This window comes from Callorhinus ursinus, unplaced genomic scaffold, assembly GCF_003265705.2.
Source record: "Callorhinus ursinus isolate GAN/ISIS: 27379988/994484 unplaced genomic scaffold, GSC_fseal_2.0 scaffold2, whole genome shotgun sequence".
NCBI classification, from domain to species: domain Eukaryota; kingdom Metazoa; phylum Chordata; class Mammalia; order Carnivora; family Otariidae; genus Callorhinus; species Callorhinus ursinus.
The window spans coordinates 28811674-28833989 of record NW_027397064.1 but is presented as its reverse complement, the minus strand read 5'-3'; the positions used below and the strand labels follow the sequence as shown (position 1 = coordinate 28833989).

Below are 22316 nucleotides of genomic sequence, written 5' to 3'. Positions count from 1 at the left end.
GGAATTGGCTAACACAATATGCAATTTATCTGACAGTGCAAACTGTCAAAGAAATGTTCTCCTTCACTTTCCTACAAGGACGGGTAGGAGCACTAAGTATGCATTTCTTGACATTCTTATGTGAGTCATTAGAAGCAGCCTCAACCTGAGGACTGACTGCATTAATTGGGTAGAAGCAGTTGGGTTACATGTGTCCTCAGAAACCTCTCCTGGAAATAAACTCGCCCTGTTTGTTTGCCAGCATATGGGCTTTCGGAGCCGATCGAGGCTCCCAAGCTGGCTTTCATAGATATTCGTGTTTTGCCATGTATCAAACCTTTTATACCACCGGCTGAACCACCCATTGCTCCCTCCTCCCAACAGCAAACCTTACCTGAAGTATCCAGATTTAGGCAGTTGTCTCTTCAAAGGGTACAAGTAGCTGCGTGGAAGGGTAGAACTCTGGAGTGCTTTATTCATTCCTGTATTTTACAATTAACTTTTCTTGATCTACTAACAGTGAGTGCCTCTGACCACACGTATTGATTTTTCTCTCCGTACAGACCGTCTGTCTGATAAGAGCTCTCACTCTGGCCAAGGAGCTCTGAATTGTGAATCTGCCCCTCAGGGCAACTCGGAGCTGGAGGGTGCAGAACAGAAAGCCAGGAAAATCAAAAAACCCAAAGAGAAGGAGAAGAAGAAGGAAAAGGGCAAACTGAAAGTCAAGGAGAAAAAGCTGAAAGAAGAAAATGAAGACCCAGAGAGGAAAATCAAGAAGAAAGGATTCGGTGCCATGCTGAGGTATGGGCATGCTAGGAAGGCCCAGCGGGCTTTGTCTTGCTTTTTGGTTTCTCCTGGTGAAATCACTCCTCTGTGTGTAGCCAGAAAACAATAGCAAGCTTTCCCTCCTTTTTAGCTAAATGCGTAAAAATCTCAACTGTGAAGGCGCCTGTTCCTTTCCTGCAGAAGCAGAAGGAGCCTTCCTGGGTGGCTCCCAAGGCTCCTGGAGATCCCAGAAGGCTGTGATCAGTTTGCCGCAAACGGAAGGCTAATGCCAGGTAGAGGCATGGGTAGAGGCATGGGTAGTGCTCGGCCCTTGGTACCGAAGCATTATGCGCGTGAACTAAATGTATCTTCCATCAGTGTAGGGAAAGCAAGAGGTGAGGGAGTCCCCAACCATCGCGTCTACAACACCCCCGTGCGAGTTAGAAAAGACAGAGTAGATGGACCTCACTCAGCCGCCCCGTAATTGGAGGTGCATGCATGGCCAGGCCTGTGAGCACCTGCAGAAGCTGGGAGAGGTCGGCGGGGATGTCCCTGGGTCTGGAATCAGACAACCCCGTTCTCAGTCTGGGACCCTCCACATCTGAGCTGCCAGGCTTCATGTGTTGCTTAACTTCCTGAGCCTTCCTGTCTTCACTTTCAAAGTGAGGCTAGCGGACCTGCTCTCCTAACTCAGTGGGGTTGTGAGACAAGATTTCAGATGCAGCCAGCCCATCCATTTGGCATATCCCCTCAGGGCACAATCAGAAACCAACTTTGTCTCTTCTCCTAAAGCTAATTCCAAATGTGCTTTGTTGATGCTGAAGTGGTGCCCCAACCAGCTTGGCATGTTCAGATTTCTCCAGGGTAGAGTCGAGCCCTGTTCTGTGCCTCCCCAGCTCTAGAGCCATGTGCCAAACCCAAGCTTTCATGCACGGGAAAGGGAGGGGGCCAGTGAATGTCTGCAAGTCTCAAGCAAACAGGGAGGATGACTGTCTCCTTTCATACGATTGCCTTCAAATTCTCTCAGGTGTAATCTTGCAGCCTGCTTGCTTATTTTGTTGGGGGCAAGAGGGGAAGCACCCCTTTCCCGTTACTTTCTTTACTCCTACAACTTTGCATCACAGAAAATCACTCTCTCAGTCTCTGTCCTTCTTTTTTTCCAGGGGCTGAAGGTGAGGGATGGGAGGTGATGGCGGTTACCTCTTATTCAACTCTTAGGAGATATCTCCCTTAAGAATACTGGGTGGCATTTGTCATCAGATGTCTTTAGTTTGGGATTTTTTTAAAAAAAATTTATTTACTTGTTTATTTATTTTAGAAAGAGAGAGAAAGCACATTAAGTGTGAGAGGGGGAGGGAGTCTCAAGCAGACCCCTCCCTGAGCCTGGAGCCCGAAGTGGGGCTCATTCTCACAATCCTGAGATCATGACCTAAGCCAAATCCAAGAGTTGGACGCTTAACCGACTGAGCCACCCAGGTGCCCCAAGTTTAGGATTTTCAACTGAAATTCCAGACAGAAACAGAAAGTTCTATTCCATATCTGTTATTCATATATAACATATGAATATAAATATAATATGTTATTATATATAAATATGGAAAGTGAGAGAGAGAGAGAGACCTTGAAACTGCAAAATCACATTTAGTCAACACAGACAATATTGATTCCAGTAAGACAAATCTCTCAATAGATGTTGGTTTGTTTTTCCTGGTGGTCTCTATAGACTCTGTCTTCCCATTTGATATTTTGAATGTTAAACTTGCCCTTTTTCTAGGTAATCATTATGATTGCCAGAATTTGTGGGCTGTGCTTTAACCATCCTGATAATAATGACACACACAATCCAAATATATGGATGAGAATTGCCTTTGAATTTATGGAAGTCAGAGGTTAACAGTGCAGGCTCTGCACGTGAAATGCTAAATTCAATCCCAGCTCTTCTGGTTATCTATCTAGGTAGCATTTGGCACACTATTTAATCTCTGTACCTCAGTTTCCTCATCTGAAAAAATGGGAATAATAATAGAAAATACCATTATTATGAGAATTACATTTGTTTAGTTACATGTAACACGCTTATAAAATAGCACCTGGCAAGAAATACACACTCAATAGATGTCAATTATTGTGGTAAGCAGAATAAGGGCCCCCTAAAGATGTCCATATCTCAATTCCTGGGACCTGTGAATATGTCATGTAACATGACAAAGGAGAACTACAGTGCAGATGGAATTAAGGTTGCTGATAGGCGGACCTTAAGATAGAGGTGATCATCCTGGATTTCCCCCCCCATGGCCCAAAGTAATCATGAGAAGCCTTAAAAGTGGAAGAGGGAGGTGTGACTGTGGAAGAAAGGTGCAGAGAAATGCAATGTTGCCGGCTTTGAGATGGAGGGAGGTGGCCATGAGCCAAGGAATGAGGGCAGCCTCTAGAAGTTAGAAAGCACAGAGGAGTGGATTCTGTCTGGAAAGCCTCTAGAAGAGAACCCAGCCTGCCAAATCCTTAACTTCAGCCCATTTCTGTTGTTTCAGCCACTAAGTTTACAGTACTTTTTTTTTTTTTACAGCATCAGTAGAAAACTAACATAGTTGTTATAATCACTAGTACTACTTCTACAATATCGTAGTAATGTATAAGGAAACAATTTCCTCTTTAAGGTGTTAAAGAAAAAAAAAGCCATGAAGATTTAACTAGAGTAGTCTAGTCTATAAATATAAAAACTATTAGAGCTGGATGGGGTGGCTGGGTGATAGACATTGGGGAGGGTATGTGCTATGGTGAGCGCTGTGAATTGTGTAAGACTGATGAATCACAGACCTGTACCTCTGAAACAAATAATGCAATATATGTTAAGAAAAAAAGAAGAAGAAGAAGAAGAGATAGCAGGAGGGGAAGAATGAAGGGGGGGAAATCGGAGGGGGAGACGAACCATGAGAGACGATGGACTCTGAAAAACAAACTGAGGGTTCTAGAGGGGAGGGGGGTGGGGGGATGGGTTAGCCTGGTGATGGGTATTAAAGAGGGCACGCTCTGCGTGGAGCACTGGGTGCTATGCAAAACAATGAGTCATGGAACACTACATCAAAAACTAATGATGTGATGTATGGTGATTAACATAATAAAAAATTTTTAAAAAAACTATTAGAGCTTCACATATCCCATTTTCTAGAATATTGCCTTCACTTTACAGTTTGTTTCAGATGACTTGATGTGGCAGGTTCATGCTCTGTTGCCCTTAATATAGAGCAAGCTATTCCTTTTGTTGTCCAATATAGGCTGTATTTGCCTGTGGTGGAAAGCACAGGTTCTAGATCCTTTCGCCATCTAGCAACTCCGTTTTGTTTCCTTCTACTGTTTTAGCAAAATTAAGATCTGAAAGGTGGTGTTTGATTTTATCTCCAGTGTAAAAATAGCAACTGTTTCCCATAGCCTTTTGCATCTGAGGTTGTGAGCATATTGGAGTTGCTGCTGCCTGCACATTTTCAACAACAAAGAACCCACAAGCTCTTACCATTAGCCAGCAGATTTTGCTTTAATTCTCATCTGTTGCTCAGATGCTGTTGACTTAGTTTCTTTCTTATTTAAAAAAGATTGATTGATTGAAGGTTCTCTAGGAAGTAGATGTGTGGCTTAAATATGTATTATTTTTTTCCATTATCTGCGTTTCACAGCCACTCCCCTGTCATGGAGCTTTAATGCAGCTTGTGCCATGGGCAGTGGCACCTGGCCGAGGGCGTGAGCGGAGACCAGAGTCGTCCCCCTCCCCTCACCACACCATGCGTCGTGGAAGTGCGAATGTGTTAGCAGTGGCTTTGCTCTGGCTTGTAAAAAGCTAAGTGTTGTGTGCTTTTCTGATATTAGCCGGTCCATTCATGTTAATTTGTAGTCATACAGGTTAGCTCATTAGTTAATTTGACCTCCTCCTGATCCTTTTGAAAAAATTATGGGGATCTCGTTAATTCGTATCTTTAAATGTGCGGTGTGGTTCCAGTATGCTTAATGCTTTGCTGATTTCAGAATTACATCCTCGTAGATTCACCTGTGGCTCTGACACAAGCCATGAATTATTATGGAAAAATATGCAAGTCAAGAACCTACCAACTTTGTTAGTTTCCCTGAATCTTCTGTTTACCTGCCTTTGAAAGAGGACATTAGGGGATCAAGATGCTTACATTTTTTCCTCATGTGTTTGGCTTTCCTTAGGGCTTGTACTCTTCATGGCACTAGCGGGTAGAAACAATGCTTGTGGCTCCTGGCAGCCAAAGGGTGAAGCTCAGACCCCCTCAGTAGAGAAGCCAATTGCTATCAGCCCTCGGCCATTTTCCTGGGGTCTAGCAGATCTTTTTTAAGCACTGAAGAGAAATATCCTTTGGCTAACGAAATCTTGCCCTGTCTAGAGCAGAAAGCCCAGCATTAAGCCCCTGATTTCTTAATTGTTTAGTAACCATGTGGATCTTTACATTCTTTAAACTGAATTCTGTCCCAGGTCTGTGTTTAAAATCTATTCCTTTATATCGTATTTGCTGTTGTTCCCTTTTGATATTATAGGCCACTCACTTCAAAGACCTTTGAATTATCAACTTATGCTGGACTCGGAATGGAAAACCTTGATGTTGATCAAGTACCTTTTCTATACCCTTTGTGTGCTTTGGTACCTAAAGGAATTGTGCCTATTAAATTCCTTTTTAATGGATTAACAAATAATAAAGTGCTACACCTGCCAATAGAAAACTTCATCTGTTTTAAAAATTTGTCTGCCCATAGTCATTGATTAATAACCTATGCCGAATGCTTACTCTTTGCCAAGCACCCTCATAATTAGACTTCATTTATTCCACGTTATTTATTGAATGCTTATTTTGCATCAGGCATTGTTCTAGACCCCCAGCATACAGGAATGACGTCCTTGCTTGTATAAGTTTTTGTTTCTGTTTTTGTTTTTGGTCTTAAAAAAGGGAGGGAAACTCAAAGACTTTCGAATTTCTTTTGGTGATTTTAAAACCAAACAAGCAAACTATCACATACACATGTTAACTCCTCGTAGCAGTGGATTTCCCAGGGAGAGGTGGGACATTGGCCTCAGCTACCTCTGAGACAAAGCACTACCTTGTCAACTTGAGGGAATCAATAGTTTATCTTGGTGCTGGGCAAGACATGCAGGCGGCGGCTCTCGTGTAATTTGCGTCCCAGTGACGAGGAGAGAACAAACACTAACTCAAAACGACTGAGATTATTTCGGACTCTAGTAGGTGTTATGAAGAAGGTGAAGTCAGAAGGGATGGTGTCTTCTTCCCCACAGGGACTAATTGCCTAACAGACTGTGCCTCTGCCCAGGCTACACTTAATGTCAGCAGATGCGTTATCAGAACCTAGCATGCTGTGGTACTAATGCCAAATCACTTTATGCTTTTTTCTGCAGCACATGAATATAAGGTTATTTTTAAACCAACTTCACATAAAGCTATAACAAAATGCTAACCCAAATTCTGTCCTTTTTAGTACACAAAGCCCTGTTACACCTGAGCTAAACAATTCTGAAGACACGTGGGCTTTAATCTAAATGGCACACTTGATATGCCGCCGTTGTACGTCCACTCTGTTCCTCCTGGCCCATCAGCTGGTTGTTCCTTTTGTTTGTTTGTTTGTTTTGTTTTAAGTAGGCTCCACACCCAATGTGGGGCTGGAACTCATGACCTCGACCAAGGTCAAGAGTCACATGTTCTACTGACTGAGGCAGCCAGGTGCCCCAATTGGCTAGTCTCCATAGTTTCTTCTTACCTTAGCTAACATAGGTATACCTCAAGGATACACTGGTTCAATTTCTACAGAGAGAAGACTAAATTATGAACCCTAATGCCATTAGGGTTTTTTTTTTTTTAATCTAAAGGCATCAACTTTTTATTTCTAAGCTTTGCAAGTGCTAAAGCATCTATGTTTTGTTTTATACTAAAACATACTATTTTATTGAAACTAAGGCAACTCTATATAATGACATCTTGCTGTGGACCATTTTAAAAAGAACACTTACACACACACACACACACACACACACACGCACGCACACACACACACACCCCTTCCTCCTCCACCACAAACAACACAGACATCATCACCATTAAATTTATACTTAACATAGATAAAAACCTGTCCCTTACAACCTCTGTGGCCTTCATGAATCCCTTTGAGTCAGTCTGCTCAGCAGTGAATTGGGGATAATAACATACCCTCTCCCAATTGTGAAGTTGAAGGTAATTTTTAATTTTTAAGTTTAATTTTTAATTTTTCCTCTGATTGCTATTTTGTATTTCAGATGAGCATGGTATGTTTTCTTTAGACTGGACAGTTTTGCTTAATAAGTTGTAAGAAGTAATGACATAACTAAAATTATTCAATCCTTTCTATTTTATAAGCTTTGGGTCACTCCTTTCTAAATATAACCTTGAACTATTTTGAAAGGTTATCTAATCATTTGGTGGCATTGAATACAAATAGAAAGGGGACTCAGATGGAGGAACAGGTTTTTTCCTTTTCTATTTTTTTCCTTCATGTATTTCAGACCAGAGTGTATGAATGGGTTTTAGACTTGATATTCTCAATGCATGGCTCATAGTTATTTCATTGGGCTGCCTTGGAAGTTGTCTTATAATACATTACCCATAAAGATACATTTTGACTTGATTTTTAAATTAGGTTAGATAGAGACTGAATACTTAAATCTCCAGGGAGCATGACATCTGTCGTACATTTCTCCTCTTTACCTTGATCCCATAACGGCCGTTGTAGGTCTCATGTACAATAAATGCAATGTGGCTGTGCCTGTCATTACCTCTTTCTAGATAGTGGTTGTAAAATGTCTGGGTATCCCTTCAACTTTATGGGTATGAAGGGCAACCTATCTAATGTAGCCAGGCCAATGAAATTTTAAAAAGTCATTTCCCCAAAGGCAAAAGGCCAACAACAGGCTAGAGATAAGGTGCTTTACTTCATGAAGTAGAGGCCAGTTTGAAACATGAAATTTCAGATGAAAAATGAAAGAAAGCCAAAGTAGGTCGAAGTTCTTAATTCAGCTGCAAGCGTATATAGAAATACATTGAAAACAGAGAACCTTATGGGGATCAGGGCAAAATGGCTGCATATATTGAGCCTGAGAGAAATATATGACTGGCAAAAAAATGAATTTACATGTCAAAAGCTACTCAGGTGCAACCATCCATCCTTCTCCATGGCTCACTATGATTGAGCAGGAAAGGAATAGAAGCTGAAAACATTGAAATTTTGTGAGGCTCCTTTTTTTGCCCTTTTGGTAACTGAATTTTCTCACCTCACAGTCCATCTTAAATTATTTACCTTCTCTTTCACGATATGAGCCATGAATATTTTGTTTCCTCATTTTGTTAATTTGCCAATTTCCCTCTGAGCTAAGTACCCTAGCAATTTTAATTTTTATTCGAGGTAGGAAGAGCAATGACTCCCTCCCCCCCTTTTTTTCATTATTACTATCACAGGCCTGGGCTCAGAGTGCTACTTTTTATGACCAGCAGTGTTGAGCCCATAATGGAATTGCAAAGTAGAGAGTGTAATATACTGATATTGACTTCCATTAAACCCAGTGGTGTGATCGCTGATAATATTTATACATTTATGTATTATACATCCTAGCTTTTGTTCATTTGCAACTAAGCACCAGAGAGGAAAATTAGCATCATAATAGGAATAGATTGCAAACAGGAGAATGTAAAAAAGTGGAGGGAGAGCCTCTGTAAATAGGGCAAGTGAAAGAAAATGATGAGGGTAGAGGCAAGTATGGTAACTAAAGGGTATAGATTAAATTTGGATCAGACAAATAAAGGGTTGTGTGGCCAGCATTTATTTTTTAAGTGAAGGAAGACCCAGAAGCCAGACAGGCTGCTTGTCTGATAGGCTGAGAGGCTCAGCGCGGAGACAAATGAGCTGCCGCAGTGCCCAGAATCCAGAGTTTGTTTGGTGTCTGACTTAAATAATTTTTTTCAGCTGTCACGCCTGTCTGCAAATGTTTGTTTATCATTCTATCTGTTTTCTTTGAGTATATGTTCATAGAGGGGCGAGGGGCATAGATGGAGTTAATTAGTATACAAATGTATGGGTAGCTTGTTTTCTAAATCATTTGAAAAGCTGATTGCTGTTCAGCGCCTTTCCCTCCTACTGTATGGAATCTCGCTTCCTCGGGAGCTCTGTTTATGGCTGTCCAAAGCAGGATGATTTTCTCATACTTGCCATAATAACAAATGATCACGTATAGTGTCAACCAAAAGCCTGATTTGTTTAATTAGGGTTCTCTTCTTCTCTTAATATGCGTGCACAACTCCCATTAATGTTAATGTGAATTATGAAAGAGCACTGAAGAAAAATAGACCCCTTTATCTCATTACTTTTCTTGGATAATGAGGTTTAGATTTGTTAACAGATCAGAACAAAAGTCCAGTGGAAAAAAAAATGGCTTAAGTTTTTAAAGAAATTGATATGCTAAAAAGAACTTTCACAGGCGCTAAAGTGGAAGATAGACATTAATAAATAAACTTCGTTAGCATTTAAGGTGAAATATAATCATTTAAAATGCTGGAGTAAGATAATGCAAAGGATCTCCTAATGGACCTATTTGCATACTCATATTAAATAACTAATAAAACATATTAACAACAAGTTTATTCATATATAAACACTCACAAGCTCCTAGTTGAGACTGCATTTGCCTAATTTGCTTTGTACCATGTCCAGCACAATGTCATGTCCTTGTGCAATGTTTACTTAATACTATTAGATAATGACATGTATAGATTTAATAATTTGCTTGAGGGAAAAAAATGAAATTAGTTCTTTGTTTAGCACCTTTTATCTGAGAACGTCAGTGTAATTTACCAACATCCATCTTTAAGATGCATGGGATATGAGGGTGGCAAATAGTAGCTCTACTCTGCAGGTAATAAAGAATGAGACACTGAGAAGTGAATCCCCCTGCCTAGAGCCAGACTTTGAACTGATAGCAATACTAAGTCCCCTCTTAATCGTTGCTGCTACTGTATTAGCATCTAAAAATGCATCGACACCAGCCACAGTTTTGTTTGTTTGTTTGTTTTAAAGATTTTATTTATTTATTTGACAGAGGGAGACACAGTGAGAGAGGGCACAAAAGCGGGGACAACGGGAAAGGGAGAAGCAGGCTTCCCGTGGAGCGGGGAGCCCGATGCGGGGCTCAATCCCAGGACCCTGGGATCATGACCTGAACCGAAGGCAGCTGCTTAACGACTGAGCCACTCAGGTGCCCCCAGCCACAGTTTTGTATATACTTTCATACACCCTGTAGAACCCACACTTTTTTATTTTTGCTACTCATTGGATTTTCCTGTCCCAAGTCAATCTATGAAACAGCAATTTAATAACAAGAGATTATAATTAAGGGAAAAGACTTGAATCTTTGGCATAATAACCATATAAGAGGGAGAGGCTTCCCAGAACAATTACAGACAGATATAGGAGATACACAAATTGAAAAATGGATAAGAGATACACAAATATTATTGGACTGCACATCTAGGACTATTATCGTAACCATGCTAAATAATATCTAACAGGATTTTGGAGACATTCCAATTTTGCTTCTCCAGCCCGATGCTGATCATTTCTGCGTGGTGGCCTTGCCTCAACCTCGGCTTCAACAGGGCTAAAATCTAATTCGTCATCCACCCATCTAAGTCACCAGCTCATCCTGATGTTCCTGACGCTGTAGGAGGCACTGCCAGGAATCCAGTGGCGTCTGTCCGGGGTGCCATTCTCTTGCCCTTCCCTCCCTTCCATTAGCCAGCACCCCTGTTGATAACTCGCAAAACGCTGTCTCTGACGTCTCGACCGCCTTCTCTGTCTCCACTGCCATTCGCTAACCGTGGTCTTTGTTGTTTATAACTAGATTCTTTGAACAAACGCCTAGCTGCCTGCTTTCTTCCTTTTTTCATTCCAGTTCCTCCTAGGCATAGCCAGCATCCATTTATTCCTTCGGTTATCAGATATTCAATGAAAACCTTCTGCACTAAAATGCATCATAGCCTAGTGGCCAGGGACAGATCCTCTGAGGCCCTTATCTGCTTAGGTTCAAATCCCAGCTCAATCCCAGCTCCATTTCTTTGTAGCTGTCGGTCGTTTAGCACCTACTTGACTACCCTGTGCTCAGTTTCCTCTTCAGTAAAACTGGAATAAAAGCCTCTACCTAATAGAGTTGCTTTGAGAGTGAGTTCGATGATATATGAAAAATGCCTGGCACATAGAATGTTCTTAATATATAACCTATTCTGCTCTAGGAGCCAAGACATTACCAATTACCAAGTCGTTCTCAAAAATCCCACTTTCCTCGAGAGCCCTCTACAGAGCTTGTTAAAATTAGGGATCACTGGATCTTACATCACAGATTCTAATTCATTAGCTCTAGGATGACGTCTGGGTATCTCTGATGATTCTGATGCAGCCAGTCCTGGGAACTCCCACTTGGGAGCCGTTAACTCCTAAAGTTCAAACTATTTAGGTCGGCATTCAGTACCCTCTGTATTCTTATCCCAGTTTGTTTTTCACTGTTCCCTTGGGCAAACTGACCACTCTGACCCGATGACTCACTATTACCCAAAACAAGCTTCATGAACGCTAAGATGGTACCCTCTTTTAGGATGATCTCCCTTCCCTTTCTTCCTGCCTCCCTCTCTCACATCTCCCTCTCTCTCTGAGTCCTGCCAGACTTCTGAAGTCCACTTTAAGCCCCATCCCCCTTATATATCCTTCTTTGACCTGCATTCTTTCTCTTCAAAACTCCTACATTCCAAGTGTTCTCATGTTGGACTTCCCATAGGCAGACTTGGGGTTTAGTTTAGGCTTTACATGTCTGTCTCCTTCAGTGGGGTCAGAAATTCCTCTAAAGAGGGCGTCCTCACTGTGCTTTTGCACAGCGTTAGCCCTTACTAAGCTTGTGCTGACTGACCGATGGCTCGGATGACATGCTCATCGGAGTCAACTTGTTGTGCCCTTTAGTCCTTCTAGATAATAGTATTGAAAATAATGAAAACAGGGGAAGTGGTTCAAAAATCAGAAAGACGGTGAACTGCATTGGGAGTTAATTATTTTTTTTAATTTCTGCTTGAAGAAAAGGTTGAAGGATGAGTTAAGTGGTAATACTAACCAGCTGTTCTCCATCTCCACTGAGGACAGGGCTAGAGAAAATGGGCCAAAATCCTTATTAGAAAAAAATGAGGTTAGACATAAAAAAGAAGACAGTTGTTAAGCACTGGAATGAGGTTTCTGAACAGGTTGTAGAATTGACCTCCCTGAAGTACTTTAAAAGTAGGAAAGATGAATAGCCATCTAAAATGATATGAAAAAACTTGCCAATCAGTTTATTATTACTTGAATATCTATTAAATACTACTCTGGGGAAACCCGGAAAAAAATACACGGCATGAACCTTTTGCTTAGGCTCAATATCAAATTAAGATGACCCATAAATACAAAATGATTAGCAATGAAAGGGGGATTTACAATTAAGAGCCAAATGGTGAGATTATGACCATGATTGTGGTTAGAATTCAGATGTATGCCCTTTCTACTTCTTCACCCCTAAAAAAAACCTACCCCGGGCCTTTTTTTAAATATATAGATTTTCTATATCTATTTCCAAACTGCTTTTCTAGGTTGACTGGAATAAACCTGAATCTTTTTTGAAATAATTTATTCAGTACTTTCGAGCAAGCCACCAGTAAGTATACAATGAGCATGTTGTAAGTAAACGGCCAGTTGTTTTTTCCCTGACATCCTCTTTTGTTCATTCAACAAATATTTATGGATTGTCTTATAAGTAACAGTCTCAGTGCTCAGTTTGGAGGTAACCACAGTGAACAACTCAGATGTGTTTACCTGGCACCTGCAATCTTTCCTTAAAGGATAGTAGGGCATAGAAGTTCTAATATTAACATAACATAAAATGTATTAAGTTCCTTTTAAATAAACAGAGCAACCATGGATCCCATAAAACTATGGTTAAACCATTTGCAGTATACTTAGTAAAAATATTGAAAGTGGGACGTCTAAACCTAGTTGTACAATTGCCTTCTTAAATGGAAGTTTTCCTTTGCCTGGGAGATACACACTTTGTATACACTTGCAGTGTGTGTATAAACGATCATCGTGATGATCAAATACTTGGCCATTGGCTGAAAATGATTATAGTTGCAGACGTGTCTATAGACTAAAATAGATTAGGGTTGGTAATCTGAAAAGTCAATTTAACAAAGTGAAATGGCACTGAATTGAGAGAAATAGCCCAAGACTCCCAACATGTAACTTGCCAAAATAGAAGACCTAATTAGAGGCAAAATGAAAAATTTGGCCTTTAAACATATTCATGGTGTGTACTTTGTTCTGTGTTAGCATAACAAGCTGGTCCCAGTTTGAGCACTAAAAGCCCCATGCCCCTGGGAAACTGCTCAGTTTTAAGCAAATCAGAACGGTGGCCCTAGTCTGCATTCTCAGTTGTATCGGATCCTCCCACTCCATCCCTCTCTACCCTTTGTTTATATGCTACCACAGTCATAAAAATTCATTGAAAACACAAAATGAAAACTAACTTTATTTGTAATACCACAAGCTTAAAAAAAAGTATACTACAAATTAAAAGAACATATAAAACAGTGGAAGCTCTAAGAGAAAAGTTGAGTGAACTCTTCTATTACATTAATTTTTTTGTGCTTGCCTTAGCCTGAGCTGTCATAATTCTCTTAAGGCTTTCTTGGTATCTGAAAACACCATATAGCTCCAGGAATCAAAGTAGAAATGTCTCAGCAGAGAATGACTAAAAGCCAGCACCCCACTTGCCAACAAAAAAAAATCCTTAAAAAAAATTATATAAATTCAGAACTCCAGAAAGAGAGAGCTAGAGGGCACATCGACCAAAAATAATGGTGGTAACTCTGATTGCAGACAAAATCACCAGTGAACAGTAAAAACCCTAATTCTAGGGCTTTCGGTATTAGTTCATCCCATTGATAGGCTTCTTGTCCCCCAGGGACTATAATTTTCCACTTTAAATTTGAACTCTAGTCCATGTATAGTAGAAAATCAATATCATAGATTTGTTCTGCTTTCCTTTTACCTCCTGGAATTTTCAAAGTATATGAAAGAACAGCTTTTATGATGAAGATGGACTGTAAAATGAAAGGAGTGGCTTTGACCAATTCCCTAGAACTTTGACCCAAACTTCCCGCACCATGTCCTCCATGCCTCTCATGCCTCCGCCATTTCCGCTCTAGTAGAGTATTTCATGTCTACATTGATATGATTGCTGAAACACTTTTGTAAAGACTCTTTGACAAGGTTAATTGGAACTTGCTATCCGAACATTTTTTCCTATTTATCCTACCTTCTCTCCTTCATTTTGTTTTACTATATTCAACTACAGTTTCCTTCTCTCTATTGTGATGTGAGTAGGGGCAGGTAGAGGAAGAAATTTACACACACACACACACACACACACACACACACACACAAAGAATTCTCCAAAAACCTAGACATTTAACATTTATACAGATAATCGTGCTTCCATTGTTAAAATGAGTGGAGATGCCAAGGCATTGTTGCAATAAATGCAGACTCGGGGACGTGGTAGGCCATTCTCATTCCTTCTGACTCCAGCTAACCCAGCATCTTCTCAGCTCAACATGTTCAGGCCACATAGAAAAGTCATTGGCCAGGCCCGATTCCTCAAGACTTGCATTAGAGCTGACCTGGATCATCTTGGTATTTTCCACTGGTTTTGTACCACCTTGAATATAAGAACCATGTTTTATGAATTTTTGTGTTCTTCCCAGTATCTCTGTCTTGGCTTCATTTTTCTTCCCTCTACCTTCCCCTCATATCTCCTCATAAATATAATCCAATTTTCAGGTTCCTCCTGGTCCTGGTCTCTTGAACTAAACACAAAATTAGACTGACTTTCAAGCATCTCTCCCCTGACACTGGTCATCTCTGTGTAAGTGCTTTCCACATCTGGCATCTGGTAGTCCACCCACAGAACTCAGTAAATCTATGAAATTCTGAGTAACCACGACTCTTAAACAAAGTACTACATCCCTGCTTTGTTGGTTTCTACTATGGGGTTGGTCAGCCCAGTGGCATTGCCTAGAACCCTCAGCCCCATGCAGGCCTCAGCGTGAACCCTGTTGTCTTAGACTAGAGCACTGATATAGTGGAACTTGTTATTTCTGACAGGTCATACCCAAAACACTCATTCCTGGCTCCATCTCCAGCCCCATGTGTCTAGTTACAGGGTAGTTTTCCTTGAACCTTGCGTATCTTACCTTTCAAGTGTGCATCTGTCTTTGCTTTCCTCACTGCCATGGCCTGTGCTGCTAATGGAATATGCCTGAATGGACCACTTCTAGACTAGCTGGCTGACCTCTCTAAGTCAGCCTCTTTGTCTTTATGTGATTCCTCTGGCCATTATTCATCCTGGTTAGCAGCACTCTATCTAATCCCCTTCCCCACTGATCCTATTTTGTTAGGTGTATCTGACAACAAATTTGCTAATGCTCACTGTCTTTCCCGTAGTTCATTCAACATTCAACGATGGATTGCTGAACTAATTCTTGATTTCAAGAAATGCATTCTAGGGCGTCTGGGTGGCCCAGATGGTTAAGCGTCTGCCTTCGGCTCAGGTCATAATCCCAGGGTTCTGGGATTGAGTCCTGCATCGGGCTCCCTGCTCCTTGGGAGCCTCCTTCTCCCTCTGCTTCTCTCTCTCTCTGTCTCTCATGAATAAATAAATAAAATCTTTAAAAAAAAAAAAAAGAAATCCATTCTAGAAATAATAACTAGCAGTCATGCTTCCATAGGCTGATTTGATTTTTTTTTTTATTTTATTATTTTTTAGGGAGGGAGAGAGAGCCTGCACACGAATGGGGGAGGAGGGGAGGAGGGAAAGGAAGAGAGAGAATCCTAAGCAAGCTCCACACTGTGGAGCCTGATGCGGGGCTCGATCTCATGACCCTGAGATCACGACGTGAACCAAAATCAAGAGTCAGGTGCTTATCCAACTGAGCCACCCAGGTGCCCCTAGGCTGATGTGATTCTTAAATGACAGTTGATGTTTTAACTCTTGTAGTTTTTCTTTTTATCCAAAGTATTCATTTTGTAAAACTGAAGTATTCTAAAAGAGAAAAACAAGTTTATTGAATACTGAAATCTCTAAGAGAAGGAACTCTCTTAATTTTGAAAATACAGGTTAAAACCTACTAATAAGCTCCACTCTTTACTTTTGCATTTTAGTGTTAAACTTTAAATCTAACTGTCTATCATGTTTTATTCCATAAGAAATGTATCAGCATAAGGAGAAATGGTGGTAGGTTATGGGCTGTAATAGAAATTCTAATAGACTGTTAAACAATAATATGGCAGGCAGATACCATTTTAATCAGTATTGTCATTAATGACTATCAATAGAGAGGATAAGATGTTCTTGTCTTTGTGAATTATGATTTATGGCTGGCACAGCAGTCACACTGAAGTATATTTATTTTACAGTACAGAGACATTGATTAAATGCACATGGCATCTCAAATACAGTTGACATTTTAAGTCAAAATTATTATAGACACACAGCCATTCATTTAAGCTGTTGCTTTAAAAATGTGTCTCAACTGATTGTTAATGGAAGAAAGTCTAGCTGGGCCAATATTTCAATAAGTTGATCCTTTATTTAACCGGTATACATCACCTGGGGGAAATTTGCCTCCTTTGGGCAGTCCTATCATTTTGCTCTGGTGGGTAGACCACCAGATGAAAATAGTCCTTAATGTATATATTCACTGGGGTTCTAGATTGCTCAGAAAGCATTCTCTTATTAGGATAAAATCATTTTTTGGTTCTCTTCCCATTCTCCCTACATTCTCTGAAAATCTTGCCTTCTAGCCTACCAACCTGCTTAGGAAATAGGTCTTAAATAATTGATGTCAGCTGTAGCTGAAACATTAATATCATTTAGGGATGATGGTTTTTGTAATGTATATTGCAGCATGTTGCCAATAGACCAGTGACTTTAAACAACATAAGTGTTTGGGTATTGATTGTTGATTTATAAGATCGAGGCCAATAGTAATTGTGTCTGAGAGCATACTTATATACCATGTCTATAAATTCTTTGATCTGGTTTCTCATTTATGTCTTTTTAACCTCAGAACTTGCTTAGATCTTTTCTTTTTAATTTTATTACAAGATAATTTTAGACTCACATAAAAGTTACCAAAATAGTACAAAGAATTCTTATATACCTTTCACCCGGATTCCTCAGATGTTAACATTTTGCCACATTAGCACTAGCATTTTCTCTCTCTCTCTCTCTCTTTTTCTTTCTCTTCATAGGGACATATATACAGATACAGGCATCTATTCCTTTCTTTTTTCTGAATAACTTCTGAGTATGTGCAAACCTGATACCCTAAACTTGCTTTAAAGCTAGGCTTGCCTCATTGTATAATTTGTGTCCCATATTTGAGAAAAGTAAACCGGTGGCCTCAATTCACCCTCAAATCAGTAAAATCAGAAATTATAAAATGAAGAAGGTGATGATTTCAAATATGATTACAAGTCAAGAAAACCAGTATGGGATATTCTTTTGTTTTCGTGGACGATACTGTCACCACCTAATCTAAAAACCTGAATTAAGTCAGCATTGACTTCTGGTAAATGAGTACACATTTCCAAGAGTGAGATGTATTTCTTTGACAGTTAATGAAACTTTAAAAGTAAGACCTCTGCAAAAAGGTGCAAATATCCATGTGATGAGGCCTCATTAACCATTGAATTTAGCCCAATGTGCTTGAATGAGATGATAAATAGGAAAATGTCCTGCTGATTATTATTAAAATTGTGCTACAGAAGGATTGTTAGAAATCCAATACTATTTTTTCTCAGACTTATCCTTTCCATTTTGCTGCAGGTGATTTATTGATAAGACTGGAGGGGGAGCTAGAGAAGCAATACCAGCCTGATCACTGAGAGCTTTTCTTACAAATATCTGTGCACTTAAAAACACAGTTTGAAAACAAAAAAAATGTACAAAGATAAATGCAATCTGGTAGCCATAGTGGAGTTCAATTCATCCATGAAATTTTTAATTGGCCTAACCAGGAAGAGGGATTTGGAGAAATAGGGTGTATCCTGCCAATCTTTTTAATAACATTTGTTAGGTATTTGGGATGCTTTCTGTCGGAGAGGCCACTCCAAGGGTGTCTGACTTTAGTCAAGCTCTTGTGTCTTGAGAGACAACACAAGGTACAGTAATATAAGTGTGGCATATAATATGTGATATTACATTATAGTCGAATATAATATGTAGGTGTAGCTCGTAGAGGGTACGAGGAAGCACATCTGTTGGGAATCGCTACTTAAATAAAAAATCCCTAATTCTCTGAACATTCAGTTCAGCTTTCACAAAGAATAAAGCAGCAATATCTGAGTGTGTTCTTCATCACAGGCCTGTCTCTGAATTACATGAATGTAGTGATAACAGCCCTCCTATACATTGACCACATGTTGCTGAATTGATTCTGGGTAGGACAAAAAAGTAAGAAATAGTGTAAACACTCAACAGAATCCTTTTCTTCTTTCTGCATATCAGGATTTAATTACTCAGAGCTGCTGAAATCTACTCTGTTCTTGTCAACTGAATGTGTGTTTGAATGTCTGTGCACTGAGTATCTTCCATGTAAAAGGTAATGCAACTTTATGAAGGACTTTGAAACTTTCAGGCAAAAGGTAATTTTGTGTATGTGTTGGTAGACCATTATTAACACCTCTTTTTTTTTTTTAAGATTTTATTTATTTATTTGACAGAGAGACACAGTGAGAGAGGGAACACAAACAGGGGGAGTGGGAGAGGGAGAAGCAGGCTTCCCGTGAAGCAAGGAGCCCAGTGCAGGGCTCGATCCCAGGACCCTGGGACCATGACCTGAGCCAAACGCAGAGGCTTAACAACTGAGCCACCCAGGCGCCCCTTAACACCTCTTTTTAACTTTTCAAAAATTAAATATGGTAGATGGTATTATAAAAAGTCTGTGAATGTTAGTATGTCAGCATTTTTTTTTTACTCTATAAGTAAACTATATTCTGTCGAGGCTAATGGTAAAGAATTTCCAGAAAAGAAATCTTATGTTTCCATTTTCATTGAGAATCCACATACAATGACATGGTATTTGTAAAGTGTGTGTATACATATAAAGTATGTAGAATTAAACATCGAAGGCACAGTCCTGGACTGTCTAAAAATTGTGTGCAAAATTTGGTCTATAAGTGGGTATGCATATTTTTATGGAGAATGAGTCCTTAATTTCCTTCTAATTCTCAAAGGGGTTCGGTTCTCCAAAAAGTTAAGAACCACTTCATAATGGAATCCAGCGTCTGCAAGGCCAGCCCTGTTCTCTGCCTGACAAGTGGCTGATATGCTTATTTCTCGTCTCTGACTCCTTTCACTAATGTATTCAGCGTTGAGCCTCGATGGATATAATATCAATCATTGGAGTAGGAAGGTAACTCTCTGTGGAAGGGATAAGGAGATATAGAAGGACCCTCTCCACACTTTTTATGCCCCAGGGATCCCCTCAAGACAGAGCCTGGTTTGGAGATACCCATCTAAGTACAGCATCATGGGAAGCAACACAGTCCACCATGGAAAGGTATTCATTAAAGATTATCTTCTTTCTGGTACTCTTCAGCTAGGTTCCCTCAAGTGCAAACGAAACATAGCTCTCTTCAACCTAAATAAGAAATACGAATTTTTTTTTTTAGTGGAGGCTCTCTCTGTTTCTATTTACCAGTGCTTTTCAGGGGATCCTCAAAGCTGAGATTTCCTCTCTGCTGTCACAACTCAGACCAGGAAAATATCAAGTATGCTTAGGTAGTTCCTTGCATTTCATATCACTGAGACCGTATCACACACCTTCTCCTATTATTAGGGTCTTTACAATGTCTAACTGCCGGGAATGGCCTGTAATCCCTGTAGGGCCAGATGAACGATGACTCCAAACTTTGCCGTGAAAGAGAAGAGAAGGCAAGGGGCTCAGAGCTCAGAGATGAAGACCCTTTGCTCTTCTTTGCTCCCACCTTTATTGGTCCTTCAGGATAATTATAAATCTTTATCACTGTTTCTCAAGCATGTGATGTGTGACAAGGGGTCTTACAAGAACTAGGAGGATCTGTTTAAGGGAAAGATACGATATGCTAATCTGCTAGGCTAATCTGCGTGTTCTTGAGTTCTGCTAAACATAGCCTAGGGGATACCATGCTAATGGACACCAAAAGAAAGCTGGGGTGGCAATCCTTATAGCAGACAAATTAGATTTTAAAACAAAGACTGTAATAAGAGATGAAGAAGGACACTATATCCTACTTAAAGGGTCTATCCAACAAGAAGATCTAACAATTGTAAATATCTATGCCCCTAACGTGGGAGCAGCCCATTATATAAGGCAATTAATAACAAAAGCAAAGAAACACATTGACAACAATACAATAATAGTGGGGGACTTTAATACCCCCCTAACTGAAATGGACAGATCATCTAAGCAAAAGATCAACAAGGAAATAAAGACTTTAAATGAAACACTGGACCAAATGGACTTTACAGACATATTCAGAACATTTCATCCCGAAGCAACAGAAAACACATTCTTCTCTAGTGCCCATGGAAGAGTCTCCAGAATTGATCACATCCTAGATCACAAATCAGGTCTCAAACGGTACCAAAAGATTGGGATTATTCCCTCCATATTTTCAGACCACGATGCTTTGAAACTAGAACTCAATCACAAGAGGAAAGTCAGAAAGAACTCAAATACATGGAGGCTAAAGAGCATCCTACTAAAGAATGAATGGGTCAACCAGGAAATTAAAGAAGAATTAAAAAAATTCATGGAAACCAATGAAAATGAAAACACAACTGTTCAAAATCTTTGGGATACAGCAAAGGCAGTCCTAAGAGGAAAGTATATAGCAATACAAGCCTTTCTCAAGAAACAAGAAAGGTCTCAAATACACAACCTAACCCTACACCTAAAGGAGCTGGAGAAAGAACAGCAAATAAAGCCTAAACCCAGCAGGAGAAGAGAAATAATAAAGATCAGAGCAGAAATCAATGAACTAGAAACCAAAAGAAGAGTAGAACAGATCAACAGAACTAGGAGCTGGTTCTTTGAAAGAATTAACAAGATTGATAAACCCCTGGCCAGACTGATCAAAAAGAAAAGAGAAATGACCCAAATCAACAAAATCATGAATGAAAGAGGAGAGATCACAACCAACACCAAAGAAATACAAACAATTATAAGAACATATTATGAGCAACTCTATGCCAGCAAATTAGATAACCTGGAAGAAATGGGTGCATTCCTAGAGATGTATCAACTACCAAAATTGAACCAGGAAGAAATAGAAAACCTGAACAGACCTATAACCACTAAGGAAATTGAAGCAGTCATCCAAAATCTCCCAACAAACAAAAGCCCGGGGCCAGATGGCTTCCCAGGGGAATTCTATCAGACATTTAAAGAAGAATTAATACCTATTCTCCTGAAACTCTTCCAAAAAATAGAAATGGAAGGAAAACTTCCAAACTCATTTTATGAGGCCACCATTACCTTGATCCCAAAACCAGACCAAGACCACACCAAAAAGGAGAATTACAGACCGATATCCTTGATGAACATGGATGCAAAAATTCTCACCAAAATACTAGCTATTAGGATCCAACAGTACATTAAAAGGATTATTCACCATGACCAAGTGGGATTTATCCCTGGGCTGCAAGGTTGGTTCAACATCTGCAAATCAATCAACGTGATACAATACATTAACAAAAGAAAGAACAAGAATCATATGATCCTCTCAATAGATGCAGAAAAAGCATTTGACAAAGTACAGCATCCTTTCTTGATCAAAACTCTTCAGAGTATAGGGATAGAGGGTACATACCTCAATATCATAAAAGCCATCTATGAAAAACCTACAGTGAATATCATTCTCAATGGGGAAAAGCTGAGAGCTTTTCCCCTAAGGTCAGGAACGTGGCAGGGATGTCCACTATCACCACTGCTATTCAACATAGTATTAGAAGTTCTAGCCACAGCAATCAGACAACAAAAAGAAATCAAAGGCATCCAAATCGGCAAAGAGGAAGTCAAACTCTCACTCTTTGCAGATGATATGATACTGTATGTGGAAAACCCAAAAGACACCACCCCAAAACTGCTAGAACTCATACAGGAATTCAGTAAAGCAGCAGGATATAAAATCAATGCACAGAAATCAGTGGCATTCCTATACACCAACAACAAGACAGAAGAGAGACAAATCAAGGAGTCGATCCCATTTACAATTGCACCCAAAACCACAAGATACCTAGGAATAAATTTAACCAAAGAGGCAAAGGATCTGTACTCAGAAAACTATAAAATACTCATGAAAGAAATTGAAGAAGACACAAAGAAATGGAAAAACGTTCCATGCTCATGGATTGG

General features: G+C 39.8%; 1 protein-coding gene across 9 annotated transcripts in view; it reads left to right on the top strand.

The window, feature by feature from the left end:
* PARD3B (par-3 family cell polarity regulator beta) overlaps positions 1–22316 on the top strand; it is a 1017627-nt gene that overhangs the window by 720394 nt on the left and 274917 nt on the right. For all 9 annotated transcript variants that reach the window (XM_073879629.1, XM_073879634.1, XM_025892834.2 and 6 more), the window contains one exon: positions 543–780. In XM_073879629.1, coding sequence (XP_073735730.1) covers positions 543–780 — 238 coding nt within the window. The remainder of the gene's footprint in view (positions 1–542; positions 781–22316) is intronic.